The 23,496-nt window shown below is 42.0% G+C and overlaps 1 protein-coding gene across 1 annotated transcript in view; it reads right to left on the reverse strand.

The window, feature by feature from the left end:
* Positions 1-23,496, reverse strand: part of RYR3 (ryanodine receptor 3) — a 518,087-nt gene that overhangs the window by 220,994 nt on the left and 273,597 nt on the right. The window contains exons 17-19 of the mRNA XM_073877464.1: positions 21,191-21,324; positions 19,162-19,403; positions 18,326-18,410 (exon numbers count right to left, since the gene is read on the reverse strand). Coding sequence (XP_073733565.1) covers positions 18,326-18,410; positions 19,162-19,403; positions 21,191-21,324 — 461 coding nt within the window. The remainder of the gene's footprint in view (positions 1-18,325; positions 18,411-19,161; positions 19,404-21,190; positions 21,325-23,496) is intronic.

Genomic DNA, 23,496 nt, shown 5'->3' on the forward strand with positions numbered 1-23,496 from the left:
ATGTTTATGGCAGCAATGTCCACAATAGCCAAACTGTGGAAAGAGCCAAGATGTCCATCGACAGATGAATGGATAAAGAAGGTGTGGTATATATACACAATGGAATATTATGCAGCCATCAAAAGGAATGAGATCTTGCCATTTGCAACGACGTGGATGGAACTGGAGGGTGTTATGCTGAGTGAAATAAGTCAATCAGAGAAAGACATGTATCATATGACCTCACTGATATGAGGAATTCTGAATCTCAGGAAACAAACTGAGGGTTGCTGGAGTGGGGGTGGGGTGGGAGGGAGGGGGTGGCTGGGTGATAGACATTGGGGAGGGTATGTGCTATGGTGAGTGCTGTGAATTGTGCAAGACTGTTGAATCACAGGTCTGTACCTCTGAAACAAATAATGTAACATGTTAAGAAAAAAAAAAGAAGATAGCAGGAGGGGAAGAATGAAGGGGAGTAAATCGGAGGGGGAGACGAACCATGAGAGACGATGGACTCAAAAACAAACAGGAGGGGAGGGGGAGGGGGGGATGGGTTAGCCTGGTGATGGGTATTAAAGAGGATACATTCTGCGTGGAGCACTGGGTGTTATGCACAAGCAATGAATCATGGAACACTACATCAAAACTAATGATGTAATGTATGGTGATTAACATAACAATAAAAAATTTAAAGAAAAAAAGTTAAAAATTTCTAAGCTGAGATGAAAAATGTTACATAGCATAGATATGTGTACAAAATTTGTAAACAACTCACATACCCATCATAAGAGGGTTTTTAATTACCTTATGTCATATTAGGAAGCCATTAAAATGCAGTTTCTAATGAATATTCCATTATACAATCATTTGTGATGTGATAAGTAGAAAAAACAAGTCACAAAACATAATATCCTAGTTTGGGTGAAGGGTATGTATGTGTGTGTGTATGAAAGTAAAAGCATTTTTTATTGAGTTACATTGTTTCCTTGTTTATATTTTTCAATAGGTATGATGAACATTTGTAACGAACATGCATTACTTTTGTAGTAAAAAAATATATTTTTATAAATTTTTTTGCCTGAAACTCCATTTTAATCCCTAACGTCTGCCTCTTCAGTGCTCTCTTGCCAAGAGAATTTTAAACTTGGTAGGGGGATGGGTGCGAGAGTTATGATAATTTACTTTGAGAACTTCCAGAATGAGATGGTGTGACACAGAAATCCTGAGTGGTGATTTTCTCATGACTTTAAGTAAGGTCGGGAAATGACAGATCATCTTATGAAAGAGATACGCGGTAATAGCAACAAAAATCACCCATACAGTATATAATGGGCGATCTGTTTCCCTGCTGGTATGAACTAATAGAATTCTTTAAAACAAACAAGCGAACTGTGCTGCATGGTTTAATGGCTGGATGACCTTGCTTTTATTTACTTTGACGGCTCCTGCATCCAGGGCTAAAGTGGCCATATGTTTTAGAGGAACTGGAAGAGGGCAGGGTCTTTGGGCATCTGTGAATAAACACATGCACAAACGCATACATGCCTTAGGCCCCACACCCAGCAAAGCAGTGGGTTTGTTACTTTAGACACCAAGCCAGAATCTGAGCACATGTTGAGGGGGTTGAATTCATGTCCGTTCTCATTGCTGGCAGTTTGAGAGTTTCCTCTGAGACTCCTCTTATCTCTGGCTGCCTACTCACAAGCTCAGGAAATCCTTTCTCATTGCTCACCTCACCCCGGGAGAGCCAAGTTGTGTTTCAAATGCAGTAGCATATCCAGACTTCCTATGTACCACCATACCTCCCCACCTCCCACGGGTGGCCTTTGGGCGCCTTCTCCAGAGTCCCACACACCTTCTTGTTGTTTGCTCACAGGCCGCATACCCAGAGCCGTAGCGTCCATCAATCAGCACCTCCTGAGATCAGATGACGTGGTGAGCTGTTGCCTCGACCTCGGAGTGCCCAGCATCTCCTTCCGCATCAACGGGCAGCCTGTGCAGGGGATGTTTGAGAACTTCAACACAGATGGGCTCTTCTTCCCTGTGGTGAGCTTCTCAGCAGGTGTCAAGTAAGTGACGGCTGTGATTTCATGAAGAGTAGCTGTTAGTTCACGTCCCCACCACTCCTGTGAGCTGGGGAGCATAGTAGTATTCCTCAGGACTTCCACGCCATGAGTGACTTCCCCACATGACCCTCCCAAAATGATAGTGAGAGCAGGAGAGCGATCCAGAATCACTGACTCAGTAGATACTTGTTGAATACATACCTGCCACCAGGAGTTTTATAATGTCCTCATGTGGTAAGATAAATAAGATCTATGTAGAACCTTACTTTAATAATTATATGAAAAATTACAGCCTCATTATTAAAAATTTGAAAGATACAGTTATAACTAAGACTATCATCCATGATCTCAACATTTAATGTCTGCTAATATTTTGGTGTATTCTACACGTATATGGGGATTTTTTAACTGACATCACACTGTATATGAAGTTTTATGTCTTGATTATTTTTCATTCAACAATACATTAATGAACCTTTTCTTGAGTCATTAAGTATCCTCCTAAAACATTTTTTTTTAAGATTTTATTTGACAGAGTTACAGTGAGACAGGGAACACAAGCAGAGGGAATGGGAGAGGGAGAAGCAGGCTCCCCGCCAAACAGGGAGCCCGATGCAAGGCTCGATCCCAGGACCCTGGGATCATGAACTGAGCTGAAGGCAGACGCCTAATGACTGAGCCACTCAGGTGCCCCCTAAAACAATTTTTATAGCCATATAATATCCTTTTATTTGACTGTCCCATAATATAGCCATTACTTTGTTTTAAAACTTTCATGCCAATTCCATTTTTATCTTAAAAATAAAATTATTACAGACATCCTTGAGCATAACTCTTTGTCTGCATTTCTGTTAAGATCCTCCTAGAGGGAGGTCAAAAGGTATGAACTTTTTAAAGTCTAAATTTATAATCATGTAGCCAAGTAGATTTTCAGGAAGATTGTATGGAACACTTGAGAAGTCATGATCAACAATTGTGAAATCTCAAAAGCTTTTTTATAACTCATTTGACCTGAACTCATTTTGTGGTAAAACTGTTGTCAACAGAAATGAGTCTGCTTTTAGTCTTTCATTTATTCCACTTCTTTTGGATATTTGCATGTTTAACTGCAGAAATATTAATGTGTTTGATTATGGGGTTCAGCCTCTCACCTGGCTGGGGGTTCTAGTTAATATATACTATCTAGACTTTCTTTCTTAAAATCTAAGGAATTCTGAAGTCTGAAACACAACTCCAAAATTTTCAGTTAAAGGATTTGGGCCTATGGTATCATTTATAGCAACATATGGGAATATCCAACCAATTGGATCTTCATTAACTTTTACTGTTACTGGTTATTTTTCATCTTTGCCAGTTTGAGAATAACTTAAAGTTTTAATTTTCTATTTCTTTGATTACCAATGTACCAATGTGGTTAAGCATTTTTTATGCTTATTTTTCTTACATGTTATCTCAGCCCAATATTTTTATTTCGTGTTCTCTGCCTTTCTGGTATTAATTTTGGGGGCAATTTTTTCTATGTTAAGACTAAAATACTGCCTTATTGGTTTCAAATATTTTTCCCAATTTATGATTTACATTTTCACACTTAGTTTTATTTTTCTGTTTTTCATTTTTCCCTTTTATGAAAATAATGCAAGTCAAGGAAAAACCAAGAACCCAAAATCATACCACCCAGAGATAATCATATTACCTTTTCATTTATCTATCTCAATATTTTTACGTTAAATTGGATTTATACTACACATGCTGTTTATCTACATACTGTTGCGAACTACTGTGTTTACGCCCTGCGCCCTCCCTTGTACCAGTTAGATGCTGTGTTATTTTAGTGTGACTCTACGTTTTAATGTCTGTAAGACAAGACCCCATTATAAGTCTTCTTCCCCAAGATTTTCTTAGTCATTCTTGATCCCTGCTTGTTAAAGAGATCACAGTCAACTGAGTGGGAAACTAGAGTCAACACAGAATCACACTGGTTTCTGTGGAAGCCATTGGAAAGAGCCATGAGAGGAGGGGTGTGAAGAACAGATGCTTGGAGTTCAGACCACAAAGAAACCATCTCAGAGCTCGGGGATGGATTTCCAAAGTGACAGCACCATGATAGGCCTCAGCACCTGAGGTAGACTGATAAACTAAGAAATGTTCACATATCTTCCAACAGAGGACAGAATTTTAGTTCTGTTTCAGTTAAATAATTTAGAAATAAACAATTATCCTTTGGAAATAATATTCAGCCTTTGGCATTTGATACAGATATGCAAATACACATGTATAAGCTAATGTATGTTTGCAAACATACAGAGTGACACAGTATACAGATACATACATGCAAATATTTATAAACCTATTCATGTAGATGGATACAATATGTTTAAATTAAATATCATTGTTTGAGATTCTTTTAACAAATGGAGATCCACTATAGTAAAATCTTACTAAGGCTAGGGCTGCAAATCTACTCATCAGTGTTTCAAGCCAGAGAATCTTCTATCAGCCCCAGGGACTGTATTCTAGAGTTGCAAGTTTTTTGGCTGTGTTTCTCTCCGCTGAGGAATTCCAATTCTCCCATTTTAAATGTGACGTAACCTGTCGTTCTTCACTGATATCCATAAGAGGCATGTAGAAAACGAGCATTGTTGAAGGAGACACTGGAAACACAAAGAGAACTGATTGGAACAGAGACCTCTGGCAGTCGGGCGCAGGGTGGTGAACAAGCATATGCCCCATTGCACATCCTCCCCACCTTATTCCCCAGGAAGAAAGAGAATGAGTAGAAATCTAAATACAATGCAATAGCATTTGGTTTAGCCACCTGTTGGATCATTCGTCTCCCCCTCTGATTTCCACCCCCTTCATCCTTCCCTTCCTGCTATCTTCTTCTTCTTTTTTTTTTAATGTATAATGTATTATTTGTTTCAGAGGTACAGGTCTGTGATTCAACAGTCTTGCATAATTCACAGCGCTCACCATAGCACATACCCTCCCCAATGTCTATCACCCAGTCACTCCATCCCTCCCACCCCCCACCACTCCAGCAACCCTCAGTTTGTTTCCTGAGATTAAGAATTCCTCATATCAGGGAGACGAACCATGAGAGACGATGGACTCTGAAAAACAAACTGAGGGTTCTAGATGGGAGGGGGGTGGGAGGATGGGTTAGCCTGGTGATGGGTATTAAAGAGGGCACGTTCTGCATGGAGCACTGGGTGTTATATGCAAACAATGAATCATGGAACACTACATCAAAAACTAATGATGTAATGTATGGTGATTAACATAACATAATAAAAAAAAAAGAATTCCTCATATCAGTGAGGTCATATGATACATGTCTTCTCTGACTGACTTATTTCACTCAGGATAATACCCTCCAGTTCCATCCACGTCATTGCGAATGGCAAGGTTTCATTCTTTTTGATGGCTGCATAATATTCCATTGTATGTATACCCCACATCTTCTTTATCCATTCATCTGTCTATGGACATCTTGGCTCTTTCCACAATTTGGCTATTGTGGACATTGCTGCTATAAACATCAGGGTGCATGTACCCCTTCGGATCCCTACATTTGTATCTTTGGGGTAAATACCCAGTAGTGCAATTGCTGGATCATATGGTAGCTCTATTTTCAACTTTTTGAGGAACTTCCACACTGTTTTCCAGAGTGGCTGCACCAGCTTGCATTCCCACCAACCGTGTAGGAGGGTTCCCCTTTCTCTGCATCCCTGCCAACATCTGCCATTTCCTAACTTGTTAATTTTAGCCATTCTGACTGGTGTGAGGTGTATCTCATTGAGGTTTTGATTTGGATTTCCCTGATGCCGAGCGATGTTGAGCACTTTTTCACGTGTCTGTTGGCCATTTGGATGTCTTCTTTGGAAAAATGTCTGTTCATGTCTTCTGCCCATTTCTTGATTGGATCATTTGTTCTTGGGGTGTTGAGTTTGATAAGTTCTTTATAGATTTTGGGTACTAGCCCTTTATCTGATATGTCATTTGCAAATATCTTCTCCCATTCTGTCGGTTGTCTTTTGGTTTTGTGGACTGTTTCTTTTGCCGTGCAAAAGCTTTTTATCTTGATGAAATCCCAATAGTTCATTTTTGCCCCTGCTTCCCTTGCCTTTGGCAATGTTTCTAGGAAGAAGTTGCTGCAGCTGAGGTCGAAGAGGTTGCTGCCTGTGTTCTCCTTTAGGATTTTGATGGACTCCTGTCTCACATTTAAGGCTTTCAACCATTTATTTGGAGTCTATTTTTGTGTGTGGTGTAAGGAAATGGTCCAGTTTCATTCTTCTGCATGTGGCTGTCCAATTTTCCCAACACCATTTGTGGAAGAGACTGTCTTTTTTCCACTGGACATTCTTTCCTGCTTTGTCAAAGATAAGTTGACCATAGAGTTGAGGGTCCATTTCTGGGCTCTCTATTCTGTTCCATTGATCTATGTGTCTGTTTTTGTGCCAATAGCATACTGTCTTGATGATGACAGCTTTGTAATAGAGCTGGAAGACTGGAATTGTGATACCGCCAGCTTTGCTTTTCTTTTTCAACATTCCTCTGGCTATTCGGAGTTTCTTCTGGTTCCATACAAATTTTAGGATTATTTGTTCCATCTCCTTGAAAAAAAGCAGATGGTATTTTGATGGGGATTGCACTGAATGTGTAGATTGCTCTAGGTAGCATTGACACCTTCACAATGTTTGTTCTTCCAATCCATGGGCATGGAACATTTTTCCAATTCTTTGTGTCTTCCTCAATTTCTTTCATGAGTATTTTATAGTTTTCTGAGTACAGATCCTTTGCCTCTTTGGTTGATTTATTCCTAGGTATCTTATGGTTTTGAGTGCAATTGTAAATGGGATTGACTCCTTAATTTCTCTCTCTTCTGTCTTGTTGTTGGTGTATAGGAATGGCACTGATTTCTGTGCATTGATTTTATATCCTGCCACTTTACTGAATTCCTGTATGAGTTCTAGTAGTTTGGGGGTGGAGTCTTTTGGGTTTTCCACATAAAGTATCATATCATCTGCAAAGAGTGAGAGTTTGACTTCCTCTTTGCTGATTTGGTTGCCTTTAATTTTTTTTGTTGTCTGATTGCTGTGGCTAGGACTTCTAATACTATGTTGAATAGCAGTGGTGATAGTGGACATCCCTGCCACGTTCCTCACCTTAGGGAGAAAGGTCTCAGCTTTTCCCCATTGAGAATGATATTCGCTGTAGGTTTTTCATAGATGGCTTTTATGATATTGAGGTAGGTACACTCTATCCCTATACTGGGAAGAGTTTTGATCAAGAAAGGATGCTGTACTTTGTCACATGCTTTCTCTGCATCTACTGAGAGGATCATATGACTCTTGTTCTTTCTTTTGTTAATATATTGTATCACGTTGATTGATTTGCAGATGTTGAACCAACCTTGCAGCCCAGGGATAAATCCCACTTGGTCATGGTGAATAATCCTTTTAATGTACTGTTGGATCCTATTGGCTAGTATTTTGGTGAGAATCTTTGCATCCATGTTCATCAATGATATTGGTCTGTAATTCTCCTTTTTGATGGGGTCTTTGTCTGGTTTGGGGATCAAGGTAATGGTGGCCTCATAAAATGAGTTTGGAAGTTTTCCTTCCATTTCTATTTTTTTGGAACAGTTTCAGGAGAATAGGTATTAATTCTTCTTTAAATGTTTGGTAGAATTCCCCTGGGAAGCCATCCGGCCCCAGGTTTTTGTTTGTTGGGAGATTTTTGATGACTGCTTCAATTTCCTTATTGGTTATTGGTCTGTTCAGGTTTTCTATTTCTTCCTGGTTCAGTTTGGTAGTTGATGCATCTCTAGGAATGCACCCATTTCTTCCAGGTTATCTAATTTGCTGGCATAGAGTTGCTCATAATATGTTCTTATAATTGTTTGTATTTCTTTGGTGTTGCTTGTGATCTCTCCTCTTAAATTCATGATTTTGTTGATTTGGGTCATTTCTTTTTTCTTTTTGGTAAGTCTGGCCAGGGGTTTATCAATCTTGTTAATTCTTTCAAAGAACCAGCTCCTAGTTTCGTTGGTCTGTTCTACTGTTCTTTTGGTTTCTATTTCATTGATTTCTGCTCTGATCTTTATTATTTCTCTTCTCCTGCTGGGTTTAGGCTTTATTTGCTGTTTTTTCTCTCACTCCTTTAGGTGTAGGGTTAGGTTGTGTATTTGAGACCTTTCTTGTTTCTTGAGAAAGGCTTGTATTCCTATATACTTTCCTCTTAGGACTGCCTTTGCTGCATCCCAACGATTTTGAACAGTTGTGTTTTCATTTTCATTGGTTTCCATGAATTTTTTAAATTCTTCTTTAATTTCCTGGTTGACCCATTCATTCTTTAGTAGGATGCTCTTTAGCCTCCATGTATTTGAGTTCTTTCCAACTTTCCTCTTGTGACTGAGTTCCAGTTTCAAGGCATTCTGGTCTGAAAATATGCAGGGAATAATCCCAATCTTTTGGTACCGGTTAAGACCTGATTTGTGACCTAGGATGTGATCTATTCTGGAGAATGTTCCATGGGCACTAGAGAAGAATGTGTATTCCGTTGCTTTGGGATGGAATGTTCTGAATATGTCTGTGAAGTCCATTTGGTCCAGTGTGTCATTTAAAGTCTTTATTTCCTTGTTGATCTTTTGCTTAGATGATCTGTCCATTTCAGTCAGGGGGGTGTTAAAGTCCCCCACTATTATTGTAGTCAATGTGTTTCTTTGCTTTTGTTATTAATTGCCTTATATAACTGGCTGCTCCCATGTTAGGGGCATAGATATTTACAATTGTTAGATCTTCTTGTTGGATAGACCCTTTAAGTAGGATATAGTGTCCTTCCTCATCTCTTATTACAGTCTTTGTTTTAGAATCTAATTTGTCTGATATAAGGATTGCCACCCCAGCTTTCTTTTGGTGTCCATTAGCTTGGTAAATGGTTTTCCACCCCTTCACTTTCAATGTAGGGGTGTCTTTGGGTCTAAAATGAGTCTCTTGCAGACAGCATATCAATGGGTCTTGTTTTTTAATCCATTCTGATAGCCTGTGTCTTTTGATTGGGGCATTCAGCCCATTTACATTCAGGGTAACTACTGAAAGATATGAATTTAGTGCCACTGTATTGCCTGTAAGGTGACTGTGACTGTCTGTTGTCTGTGTTCCTTTCTGGTCTATGTTGCTTTTAGGCTCTCTCTTTGCTTAGAGGACCCCTTTCAATATTTCTTGGAGGGCTGGTTTCGTGTTTGCAAATTCCTTTAGTTTTTGTTTGTTCTGGAAGCTTTTTATCTCTCCCTCTATTTTCAATGACAGCCTAGCTGGATATAGTATTCTTGGCTGCATATTTTTCTCGTTTAGTGCTCTGAAGATATCATGCCAGTCCTTTCTGGCCTGCCAGGTCTCTGTGGATAGGTCTGTTGCTAATGTTTCTACCCTTGTAGGTTACATATCTCTTCTCCCAAGCTGCTTTCAGGATTTTCTATTTGTTTCTGAGACTCGTAAGTTTTACTATTAGATGTCGGGGTGTTGACCTATTTTTATTGATTTTGAGAGGAGTTCTCTGTGCCTCCTGGATTTTGATGCCTGTTTCCTTCCCCATATTAGGGAAGTTCTCTGCTATAATTTGCTCCAATATACCTTCTGCCCCTCCCTCTCTTTCTTCTTCTTCTGGGATCCCAATTATTCTAATATTGTTTCGTCTTATTGTATCACTTATCTCTCGAATTCTGCCCTCGTGATCCAGTAGTTGTTTCTCTTTTTCTCAGCTTCTTTATTTTCCATCATTTGGTCTTCTATATCACTAATTCTCTCGTCTGCCTCATTTATCCTAGCAGTTAGTGCCCCCATTTTTTATTGCACCTCATTAATAGCCTTTTTGATTTCGACTTGGTTAGATTTTAGTTCTTTTATTTCTCCAGGAAGGGTTTCCCTAATAACTTCCATGCTTTTTTCAAGCCCAGCTAGTATCTTTAAAATCATGATTTTGAACTCTAGGTCCGACATCACACTAATGTCCCTATTGAGTAGGTCCCTGGCAGACGGTACTACCTCTTGTTCTTTTTGTTGAGGTGATTTTTTTGTCTTGTCATTTTGTCCAGAGGAGAATAGATGAATGAGAGAACAAAATGCTAACAGGTTAACCATGTCCCCAGAAAATATACTCTAAACAAATAAGACAAGACCTGAAACCAGGGGAAAAGAAAGGGAAAGAAAGAAAAAAGAAAAAAAAAGATAAAAACAAACAAAAACAGAACAAAACAAAACAAAGAATATGATCAAATATGATCAGGCTAGTGCATAGACCAGTGCCACACAGATTTTGGGTGTGCCACATAGAGGATTTTGGGTGTATTTTGGTCTATTAGAAGAAAGTGCCTCCTAAAATTTTACAGAAAGACTTATATATGTACAAAATAAGTGCTGAAACAATGAAGGGATGGAATATGACTGTAAAGATGAAAAGTATAAAAATTTTTAAAAAAGGAATTGATAAGGTGCTTGAAAAAAGAAAGAAGAGGATTAAAAAAAAAGAAAGAAAAAAAGTGGAGAGAATGTGATCAGGCAGGAGGCTAGAACAAAGCCATACACTAGAGATTTAGGGTATATTTTGATATGTTAGAAGAAACTGTATCTCAAAATTTTAAAGAGAAAACAACTTATATATATATGCCAAAAATAAGAGTAACTACTATGAAGGGAAAGAATATGACTCTAAAAATGAAAAATAAAAATGTTTTTTTAAAAAAGGGATTGATAAGATGTTGGTTGAAAAAGGAAAAAAGAAAAATTAAAAAAAAAACAGTTAAAAAAATTATCTTTGAAAGACTAATGAATCATGGTAAAAAAAAAAAAGCCATGAATTCTATGTGCAGTATTCCCCTAGCGCTGGAGTTTTCCCATTCTCCTTGATCGGTAAACTTGGTCTTGGCTTGCTGGCTGTTCTTGCTGATCTTCTGGGGGAGGGGCCTGTTGCCGTGGTTCCCAAATGTCTTTGCAGGAGGCGGAATTGCCCTGCCCTTGCCGGTCCGGGCTAAGCAATCTGCTCGGGTTTGCTCTCGGGAGCTTTTGTTCCCTGCAAGCTTTCCCAACAGCTTTGGAGGACGAGAATGAAAATGGCGGCCTCCCAATCTCCACCCTGAAGGAGCCGAGAACTCAGGGCCCTGCTCCTCAGTGCCCCCCCAGAGAAAAGCAGTCACTCCCGTCTCCTGGTCTCTAGCCGCACTCCGTGCTCACCCAGCCTGTGACCGACTCGGTGTGGAGTCTCCAAACCCAGATCCCTACGGTGTGCTCCCGCGCCACTCCTCCTGGAGGAGGAAGGGGAGTCTCCCCAGATCTGCTGTTTGTTGGGTCCCTGCTGGAGGAGCAATGGCCCGACTGTCACTGATCACAGTTTATGGCAACCCCAAGCTGAGAGCCCGCGCCTTAGCTCCGTCTCTGCAGCTGGCTTCCCCGCTCCGATACCTGGGAGCTCTGCTGCACTCAGGCACCCCCAGTCTTTCTGTGACCCCGAGGGTTCTGAGACCACACTGTCCCGCGAGGGTTCCACCCCCCGGTTGGCCACTGGAGTGACGTCCCTCATTGGAGCCGACTTCTAAAAGTTCTGATTTTGTGCTCCACGGCTCTATCACTGGCCAGAAGCAGCTGATGGAGGCCCCCTCCCCCGCCGTCTATCCTCCTGAATATCGCCTCAGATTCACTTCACCGCACGTCCTTCCTTCCAGTAAGTGGTCGTCTTTTTGGTCAGAGAGTTGTTGCTATTCTTTTCTTCGATCTCCTGTTGAGTTGGTAGGTGTTCAGAATGGTTTGATCCCTATTCATCTGAATTCCTGAGACCAGACGAAATCCAGGTCTCCTACTCCTCCGCCATCTTGCTCTGCGCCCCCCCCAGAACTTTTTAACGTTTTAATGTTTCCAGTGGTTACTGCTATTCTAGTAGTAGGTTCTAAACAAAGTGATGGATTTTAAAATAGTGAAACTGCTTTACTCTCCTTAATAAAAAGTATTAGGTACCTCCTTCTGGCTATTGGGGGCAACTGACAAAACTATATCGTGTTTCCTCCCACCCTTCCACAAACATTCATGAGGCTCTACATGGTGACAGATACTGGGTGTGGGGCTGGGGGTTAAGGAGAGAAGATCCAGTTCCTGCCCCTAAGAAATCCATATTCTGTTGGGAAATAAACATTTAAATAAAGAACTACAATTCAGTGCAATTATTGCAATGACCATGTACACAAGGTCATGTCTTCTAAGATAGAAGAAGGTGCCAAGTCAGCCTAGGAGCATGGGACAAGATTCAAAGGATCAAAGATCCACTAGATAAGAGTATTCCAGATGGAAGGAATAGCTTATGCAAAAGGAATGTATGACACACCTCCCGAATGGCTACGGGTTGGTAAGGCAGGAAGGCAGGGATTGATGGGAGCTTGAAGAGGAGATGCGGTAGGGGAACAAAGCTGGACCTAACATACAACTTGGACTATTTGCATCACAATGGTGCAGTGACACACCATCATGTATGCAATGCACATTAGCCTGGGTTGGCCTTGGACTTGGCTGTTCTAACTGTATACCATGCGTCATTACTAAGAACGAGGAACAAGTTCATTTAAAACAAAGGAATCTAAGCCTCAACTTGAAGAGCACAGAGGTTCAACACCTTTCCGCTTTATTTGAGGAGCCTGAGTATTCTTGGTTCGTTTTTTGGAGTTCAGGTATCCCAGGTCTCCAAATCTTTTCCTCCTTATCATAATTAAGTCTGCTATGAAAGGAATGGATGATATTAAAACTCAGCAAATCCTGCTACAATGGTGTCCTTCTCAGTATTTCCTATGTTCCCACTTAAAAACCCATCTTTCCTGCCTTGAATGTTTCTTTTTCCTTTAACTTCTGGATGATATCATGGTAGTCATTTGAAAAAATTCCAAGGGACTTCTGTGAACTTGGGAACACTGAAATGCTCAGTGGGTCAACTGACTTTAAAGGTATTCAGATCCTTGCTGGATAAAAATACAAATTAGAAAGTCCTCTACTGTCCTGAGACTCCTCTAAACTAGGACACACTGACAATGTTGCATGGTAATGCCAAGGCCCACTCTTGCCACCCGCTCAGAGTACGCTGTTGCCTTCCGCACCAGCCCAAGCCTCGGCCAGTAAAGATCCAGAGCCGCTCTCAACGAGAGATGACAGTCTTCATCTAGAGTGGTGCTTTGATGCCATCAGAAGCTGAGTTCCAAGCTTTATTTAGCCTTTAATATGCCATAGGTGCCAAGTGCCTTCCCGAGGAATGGCAGCTGGGAGAATTTCTCCTGTCTGGCTTCCTCCCTCGGTGGAAAACAACTATAAGGATGAGCAATTATATCCTTGTGGTAAATGCCATTGCCTTTTACAAAACTCCTCTAAGAGAATGGGTGCCAAATAGAAGCTGCTGCTGGAGCACTAAGATCATCAATAGGCAAAGTGAAATCAGGGCTTGAGCCTATTTTTAATACATATGCAGAATACAGAGTTGGGACCAATACTATCTAGAAACTAAAGGGACACTCTTGATAATTACTGGATAGGAAGCACATACTTAGTGAGTGCTTAGAGCAACATCTTGGGAAGTCTATTTGAATAAAAAAGTCCATTTCATATAATATTCATGTTGTAAAAGATCATCTGATAAGGTATATTTAGTTTTAAAATGTGAGTAAAGATTTTCCAACTAGAAAATAAGGGAATTGTGTAATGGCTTCTGTACAGGGTTTTAGAAATCTGTTCTCTTCTAAAGGAAGAAATCTCTCACGCTGTGAGGGCTTTTGAGGCTCCAAATGATTCAGAAGAGTCCTGTACCCCAGGTGGCATGAGATGGCGTTGGGGCAGAGAGCAGAAGTGAAGTCAAGGAGGGCTAAGTTCAAACACCAAGTCTTTATGTGTTACATGAACCTCGACAGGTCATTTTATTAGAAAATCAGCTTCCATGTCTAAGAAATGGGGACAGTAATGCCCACAGTGATGCTATCAAGGGTTGTTTGTAAGGTACCATGATGATTCCTATGATTTTAATGAAACAAATGACTGATGTCCTGTATACTGTAACTCAAGAGGTACAGCGTGTAGCAGTAAATGGGCATTTCTACAACCAGACTCCCTAGGCTTGAGAACTGGCTCTGTCACTTACTGTGTGACCTTGGGCAAGTCACTTACCTTTGTGGACTCAAGTTTCCTCATCTGTCAAGTGAAAATAATGTCATGAAGTTGTTTCAGGTTTTGAATGAATTATTCTATGTGGAGTGATTAAGAGAGTGCTTGACACATTGTAACCCACAATAAATACTATTATTATTGTTTTTGTTTCTGTAACTCCAGAAACTTTAATTACTAGGCTAACAGTAAATAAAAGTGCCAAAACATTGTAGGAATGTCTTTTGTAATATCAGGAAAAATTAACAATATGGAGAATCATAGCTTTGAGGGCTGACTCCAGAAAGTGATTTGAAAAGTCACTGTATTGCATTATTAAAATCAGTAAGTCCCATTATTGAAGACAGGGCTTAAAAAATAGTCACTTTCAAATATGTTTAATGTACCTGACCCTTCAGAACACCAACAGAAGGGAATTCTAAGGAAGGGAAGCAAAGTAGTTACAGAGCCGAAGCTGTCTCAAATGCTTTTTAAGATATAGGAACTCCATAATCCTAGTGACCACCCAGTGAAACAGGCTGGGGAGTCCTGTGTCCTCTCCTTCTCTGAAGAAACCGCCCCTCCCTCAGAGGCTTGGGACTACCTGAAGGTCCCAGGAAGCACAGAAAGGCCATTCCAAATCAGCATTTGAAGATTAAGGAACAACCCACTTTATCATATGCTGCACATCTTCAAATTAACCCAAGGACAGATTACTGCAGGAATTAGCCTCTTCTGATGAGTAATGTAGGCAAATGGAAACACTGATGCTCAGCATTTCCACTGCCCCAGGCACTGCAGAGTTTGGCACTCGAACGGAAAACACGAACACTTAGGCATTTGGACAGAGAGAGGATCCAAACATGTAAAAATGCTGGTGTTCTACAGCCACTCTAGGGCTCCTCTCCACACAGCACCGGGCTTCTGGAAAGGTCTGAGTCACAGCAGGGAGTGTCTTGGTAGATGAACCCTGGGACTCATCTTAGCAGGGAGACAGGTAAGGACCCTCATACAAATTCGACTGTAGAGCTAAATGATCTACAAGTTTAGAAAGTCGGGCAATTTTGCTCCATTCATTTCCTGTATCACTTATCACTTGGGATGGTAAATTCCTCTGCTTATTCCAATTTTGCAAGGGAAAAAGTTATTAAAGGAAAAGGTAGGTGTTAATTTCCTCCTGTTAAACTGCCCCCCCCAACCCTCCTGCCCCAGCCAGGAACACACTATAGGTGGCTCTGAGCTAAATTCATCCCAATGGCAGTCCCAAGAGGCTACATGAACGCTTTGTCAGGAGAGGCAAGGTAATGTCATGACCAGAATAGAGTCAGTCTTCTGAAAGGAAATTCCCAGTGGCCGAGCTGATTTAGGAGCCTGTGGGGCAGGTTGGCTGTGTTGAGATGGGAGATATTTCTAAAGCTGATGCTTGAAAGTGATTTCACAGGCTTCAGTGGCTAATAAGACCTATAAAGACTGCTTTTCCCTTACTAGGAGAAAAAGTTCATTCGAAATCCCATGATGTCACTTGAAACTTCCTTTCCCATTCAGCATGGGACTCAGGTATCCCCTTAGGATGGGGCTGCTCTCATGGTCTCAAGTGAGGTACCCACAACTCTGGATATTGTCTTTATGATTATAGTGGACTCCACAGTCAATAAGGGAAAGGAAATCATATTTACTGGGTATCGAATATGTGTCAAGACCTTCATGTTCCTTACCCTCATTTACTTATTTTTAAAAAATATTTTATTTTTTCAATTTATTTTAAAGACAGAGAACAAGGGAGAGTGTGAATGGGGGGATGGTCAGAGGGCGAGGGTGAGAGAGAGAGAGTCTTAAATAGACTCCACACTGAGCATAGAGCCCGATGCAGGGCTCGGCCTCACAATCCTTAGATCATGACCTTAGCCGAAATCAAGAGTTGGATGCTTAACTGACTGAGCCCCCCAGGGGCCCCACATCATTTAAATTTCTTAAGAGTCTACATTATTTTCATTTTATCAGAGGAAATCAAGTCTCTGGAGGTTAACTTTTTCTGTGTCAAAAAAAAAAATCAGTAAATAGAAGAGCTGGGATTCAAATCCAGGCACAACTCCAAAGCCATGCTGTTTCTTCTTGACTCTTTCCAGTGACAAAGTGTTAGGGGCACTATATTTCCTTCCAATATCTATTGACTTTAATAAGTAGAGATCAGTTCAAGGCAGTAGCTTAATTTATGCATACAGATAAGTTTAAAGTTAACGGACCTGGGCATTTACATCTCAAGAAAGGAGAAAAATTGTCATGATGAGTTCCCAGCGTCTCTCCCTTGCCACCCTCCACTCCCTCCTGCAGTAAAAGCTGGAGTATCATTTCCATTTCATTTCTTCATCCAACAATTATCCTTTCATCAGATAGTCTGAAATTCACTGCTGTCCTGGTGGAAGTCATTAACAGAGACCTTCTTTCTTCAGCTGGAGCACACGTTGGCATATTGACCTGCAGTGCCTTCTGCCAGATATATGTTCCCTGTGTGCTGGGTGGGGAATTCAGAATGATGCCCGATCCAAGGAAGCTTTGTGTTTTAATGAGCACAAAAGGCGTAAGTCTTGTAGACATTGGTTTCTCCACAACTCATCAGATGCTGAGGACTGAGGGTGTGAGGTTCTCTGAACACACCTATATGGCATTATTTTTTTTTAAGACTTTATTTATTTGACAGAGAGAGAGAGAGAGAGAGAGTGCACACAAGCAGGGGGAGTGGGAGAAGGAGAAGCACACTCCCTGCTGAGCAGGCAGCCCTATGCGGGGCTCGATCCCAGCACCCTGGGATCATGACCTGAGCTAAACGCAGATGCTTAACTGACTGAGCCACTCAGGTGCCCCACCTATATGGCATTATATTACTAAGTGCGGGTAATGTTCAGAGAGCCACAGTCATTTGAAGCACTGAGTCCCAAGCCCGTTTCCCGTATCACCAATCGGAAGGGACACTGCTAGTGATGACTGACATGGGCTTGGCACATCTGGCTTCCTAGTCTTCTGAGGAGACAGGACAAAAGGGATAATGGGAGTGCGGTACACTCCTGGAACGATACACAACTAGATGGATGTTCAGGTTCTGAATGCAAACAGTAGTCTTTTCTGGGTGCACTGGGTTCTTTGTCTTCTGACTCACTGATGTATTCATTCTGCAAATTTTGCAGAGGGATATATTAAGTGTGCCATGCAATGCTACAAAATCTGGGAAGGACTGAGTAAAAATTTTTCCTTTGAGAATGGTTTCTCTTTGAAACAAGGTCCAATCTGCTTCATCCAACGGTCTAGGTGTCCTTCATATTTCCTTAGCCAATCCCCAGGCAGAATTCTCTTCAGATGTGTCCTGGGACTGTAGCTTGGGTTATGGCAACCAGATGGCAGGAGGTGAGTGGCACTCAGCAGGCAGTGGGGCAATGATTTTCTCAAGTCAATTCCGCTCATTTCCTCACAGATTCAACCCTACCAAACTCAAGAGATGTAGATGTGTATAAGCACAAGAACTCTTTCTTTTCAAATCACTTCCCCAGAGACAGCTTTCTGAGAACCTTATGACATCTGCTGATGTCACTAAAGACAATTACTGTACAGCCAGACACGGGCTCCACGAACTAAGAAGGGAAGATCCACCTCCACTCCCCATGAAGATGGAACCAGGGAAGGGTAAGTTGGGACGATAGGAGAACAAGACAAGGCTTTCACTTCACTCTAACCCATCATCCTGTCATTTTTGCATCTGCTTTTGTCTGTATCACACTGTCCCCTGGGACACACAAAATGTGGACAGAGATTTCTTTCTTCCTGCAAATGATCCAGGATAAATAAGTAAATAAGTTGACACCACCATTTCTAAAAATTTTTTAAAGTTTCTACTGAATGTACAACAAAAAACTTAAAAAAAAAAAACCATACGGACCAAATGAAAATACAGACCAACCATAAGAAATATCATCAGAATACGAGCTGATGGTTTTAGCCTGAAGGCTGAGGGAGGAAGGAAAATGTGACGGGTTATGTAGTTCCCAGTTACAAAAGAAAATATATACACAAAGACAAACTTTGCCCTCATACTGGATTTGGGGAAGAATATGTGTCACGGTTTCTTACGTAAGAGGCACGCTTACATAAGGGATTTCTATAAGGGACACAATGACTCCAATTTCATTTTTTCGAAAGACACAGATACAACATTCTGTGGACAACAGACAGAACAGCTAGAGCTCCGGGTCTGGGTGAAAGCCTAAAACTCAGTCCTCCATTTTCATCCAGGCAGAAGCTAACCCATTCCTCCAGGCACAGGCCATGGACATGCTTGGGGATAGCATCCGTGTATTTTTAAAAAGGAAGCTTGGAATTTTTTTTAAGTGATTGGCATTTACGAAGTGTCAAGCATAGATCCAGACATTTTATAAAGTATATCATGAAACAACATGCTGCACTGACAGGACAATGGACTTGTAGTCAGATCTGGGTCGTTCTCAGTGTGACTGCGATACATTCCTTAAATATCTTTGTGCCGTTTCCACATATGCAACATGGGGTCAACATTACCTACGTTAAGGGATCATGGTAAAAACAAAGTGAGGAAAAACAATATATGAAAGCATGTAGCTCACCGCCCAGTAAATAAATGTTGAGTCCCTTTCCCTGTTTGACTATATAGTCCTGAATATCCTGTGCAATAAGGACTGCACAGATACAGGCACTGAACTTGAGAATGGTTATTTGACCCACACTGGATCATGCAGCTGGAAGTGCTAGAGTCATGGTTTCAAAGCAGGACAGTCTCATCTCAGGTCTGATGCTCTTCCCACCATCTAATTAGTTGAGACTCTTGTGTCTGTATCATTTCAACAGAAAACAATCATTGCAGCCTGAACAATTCAAGACTCGATCATTCTCAGTAAGGGACAAGGGGGCCGAAGCTCTGGCAAGGTGCTCACCTGACCAAAGGTGAAGTCCATCAAAGCCATAAGAGTACAGGTCATCGCCGACACCATTGCCTCCCCATCCTTCTCCTCCGCCAGGGTACGGAGCATAGCCTGAGGAAGAGGCCCAGCCCACCCGCAGGTGTGTGGGCTCAGCTGTTAGGAAGGGGTCCACCTGGTCGATGATCAGCTCGAAATACCACTTCTTGTACTGCGCCGAGCCCTCAGCGACTCCCAGGAAGATGTTGGGCCGAATGCTGAAATGAAATATGGGACAGGTGGCATCTACAGATTCTCAAGCACCGAGAAAAGCAGAGAGCAAGTTGAATAAGATCACAGGACACACTGTGAACTGAAGGCAAGAAAAAGCTTAGAGCCTCTAACACTTGATGAAGTTCTTAGTGGGAGGTGTCAGGACAACATTAATTCTATTTAAAAATATAAAGAATGTCTCCTTATTCCACTGAAGGCAACCAACATTTGATGAGTGTTGACCATGGGTAAAGATGCTGAAAATGTTGTAGGACTGCGTAACAAAGACCCTTGTTTCTTTCTGTAAGTGGAAGAAATAACTTATTCAAGTTCCATCTCCTGGGGACTTGGTCCAAGCACCCCCATTCTCACAGCAGCAGATTTTTCAACTAAGCATCAATGACAAGAATGGCCTCTTGAAAGCGTTAAGAAATCACTATTAGAAATAAGCCAGACAAGAAAGAATGAAACAAAGAAAAAGATAGACAGACAGAAGCCAAGCAGAGGAAGACAAATACTGCATGCAACTACTTATATGTGGAATCAAAAAAAAAAGTCAAACTCTAGAAACAGAGAGTAGACAAGTGGTTGCCAGGGTTTGAGGAAAAGGGTGGGATAAAGACAGGCTAGTTAAAGGGTACAGACTTCCAGTTATGAGATGCATAAGGTCCGATGTATAACATGGTAACTGTAGCTGATAACACTGTATTGCATAATTGAAATTCGCCAAGAGAGTAGAATGTGTTTTCACACATACACACACAAAAAAGGTAAATATGTGAGGTCAAGGATATGTTGTTAATAAACTTACGGGGCAAACCCTTTCACAATGTATATGTATGTTAAATCATCACATTCTACACTTTAAATATCCTACAATTTTGTCAATTATGCCTCAATAAATAAAGCTGGAAAAAAAATAAAATTCAACCTAAAACAGTAAAAAAGGGGAGAGGGGAACAGAAGCCACTCTTAGCCAACCTTGTTAAGGGCTAGAGGATTTAATGTATCCAGCAAAATGGTTAAAAGCTCAGGACAAAGCATTTGGAGTTTCTCTCCAACTGGAATGCTCTTCTTAGATGTCCACTGGTCTGGGCCGGGGGCTTTGCGCCATTTTGGATGGACAAGGGAAAACCAGACTGGTACCAAAAGAAAGTCTGTGTGGATGGCTCAGGTCTGCTCTGCATTTCCGAGAAGTTCTTTCCTCACCTTGCAGATTAGGGAGTGGGCCTAGGTAGAAAATTGCTAAAGAGCCTTAGGCCTGTCTGATGCAAGGCCAGTGAGTTCACATGACTCCCATGTGGCTACATTCTGGACCAGCAGGCTAGGATTCTGTGTGAGCCCATGCTCTTCATCTTGGACTTCACAGAGAACCCTAGGGTCAATGGCCATGTGCCAGAGGATGCAAGAAACCATGGTATCAACAAGGGACATCCATTCTATTAAAAGATTCTAAGGAAAAAAAAGATGGTACATTAAAATAAAAATGAGTATGTTACGGAGAATGTACAAGATCTATGTTAAAGTAGAACATGCAACATGGCAGACCACTTCCGGTCAAATTCTCCAGCCCTCAGGTGGAACGTACACTCCACCGTTGGCTACCTCAGGGGAAAAGTTTGAAACTCTGTGAAAGGGGTTGGAGTACGAGGCCCTAAAAAAAGTACACATTTGTCCAGTTTCATCTCACATGCCGACTTCACCAGGAAAATGATGGGCAGGCAGCACTAGCCCTCCACCTTTCCTGTCTGGAAACAAGATGGACACTTTGGAATGACGGTGGTGGCCTTACCTGGTCACATCATTAATCAGCCGTGTCTGCAGGAGCAGGTTTCTCCGGGGCAGCAAATTATCACAAATCAGATTCTGGTTGGCTCTGACTGCAACCCCATTGCAGAGACAGAGGGAGCACAACACATCGAGAACCTGCAGCGGGACACATCCCCCCCCAACCAAACCTCAGGACCTCCAGGAGAGCACCGACTGCAACCCCATTGCAGAGACAGAGGGAGCACAATACATCAAGAAACTGCAGCGGGACACATCCCCCCCCAACCAAACCTCAGGACCTCCAGGAGAGCACCATGGGCAGGACCCAACTGCCAAGACACATGAAGGAAGCAGGCCTCAGGGGTAGGGGGCTGGCGACAAGTGGGAGGACCTCTTCAGAGTCAAGGCCGCCACACCTCCCTCACCAGGCATCAGTGAGCCAATGCTGGAGCCTGCTGCCTCTTAGGGAAATGAAGCTGGATTCCTTCTAACCCCTCTGCCCTCATCTTAGACCCTCCCCTCCAAACTCTGTGTTCCCTGTGATCACTGTTCTGCTCAAACAGGTGGGAGTCTGAGCTGTAAAGACAGACTGTCTAGGTTGATATCCCAGCCATGGCAGGACTAGGCTGAGATGAGGCATTGCATCAAGGGCACAAAATCCAGGCATGGCACCCTCTTGGAATTGTGCATGAGTAGGGGCAAGCACTAGAAGGTCCTTCATTGGCCTCAAGCCTAAGTTTGCGCTCCCACCCAGCCTTGGCAGCCCTCTGCGCTAGCATCAGCAGGCACTCATACAGCTCTTTACGAAAAGCACTGTTGAAAAGAAAACCACAGACCCAAAATGGCATCCCTTAGGTTAAAGGTCCCAAGTCAGTAAGCCAAGACTTAATACCTAAGCTAACAGCAGTTTCAAACCCCTAGGAATGTAACCTTTAACCAGTCAACATGGAAATTTCCTCATCAGCACTAGGAAATTTCCTGATAGATCCCATCTGTTCCCCTTAAGAGGGCGATCTTGCGTAAAACAATGGATTCTTTGTTAATAATTTCCCCCCCCCCCACACCTTAAAAAAACCTTTCCTTTTCTGTAGTCCTTTGGAGCTCTCCTCTACTGCTAGAAGGGATGCTGCCCAATTCATGAATCAGTTAATAAAGCCAATTAGATCTTTAAAATTTCCTTGGTTGAATTTTTGCTATTTAATAGCACTCAGATTCCCATTTGGCCAAGGTCATGTAGCAGGATTGGGAACCTCATGTAGGTGAGTAGAGAGGATAGTAGGGCAGATTCCAGTTCTTGGGTCTCTGGCTGTGATATCATCAAAATTCATTAAGATACCCATCTATTCCCACACACTGGTATTCAATAACCTTCTATCTGCTCTCCTTCTAGCCCTAGAGTGAGAACACAAGTTCAAGAGCCCAAGTGGCCCTTGAAACTATGAGACCAGCCACCAAGCCACTTCTGCTCCTCTTTGTTTTCCAGCTACGTGGGAAGTGGGAACAACCCCCGGCCTCCTACCCACACCATCTCCTTGGGCTCCGTCCTCTGGCATTCCGATTTGTGTTCCTATATTGACAGAGCAAACTGCTGGGCCAGGCACCGCTCCTCCCTCTCTCCTTCCAGGAGGAATGTGCAAACAGCAGTCGATAAATAACAAGCATGAATGTGGCGGCTGCAACTCAGTCGTTCAAAGTGGCCCCTAAGACTCAGTGCTTAGTGGGGCTGGATGGCTTCAGGTTGGTGGCATTTGCATCCATACTTCTCACAAACCAATTTTCTACCTGACTCCCTGAATGTCAATTTCGTTCCAGATAAATACAAAGCACATTTATGGGCCAAGCAGAAAAGAATCCCAAAGGTGGTTTAACGGAGAACTCTCACCACTGCCGCTCTGTGAAACATATCGACCATGGAACTGGAAATCCAGAGGATAATTTTTCATTCTAAGAAAAGAGCCATAGATGGCCAGGAAATTAAATACTTATCATCCAGCCTATCACACATTCTCATCCGTCCTGCCTCGGAGTGAAGGCTGTGGGAGACGTGCTGTCATAGCCAGAGGGAGAGCAGAGCTTAATCCACATACAATTGGAACAGCCAGGAGAAAAAAGACTCTGTGAGAAGCACTAGACGAACAGAATGTCTCACCTATAAATAAATGATGCCATAAAGCAATGGGGCTGACACTGTTTAGGCTTTATTTTTAAATTTCATTTTTTTTTTTAAGATTTTATTTATTTGACAGGGAGAGAGAGAAAGAGCACAAGCAGGGGGAGTTGCAGAGGGAGAGGGAGAAGCAGACTCCCCACTGAGCAGGGAGCCCGATG

The sequence above is a fragment of the Callorhinus ursinus genome, unplaced genomic scaffold (assembly GCF_003265705.2).
Source record: "Callorhinus ursinus isolate GAN/ISIS: 27379988/994484 unplaced genomic scaffold, GSC_fseal_2.0 scaffold25, whole genome shotgun sequence".
Taxonomy (NCBI): domain Eukaryota; kingdom Metazoa; phylum Chordata; class Mammalia; order Carnivora; family Otariidae; genus Callorhinus; species Callorhinus ursinus.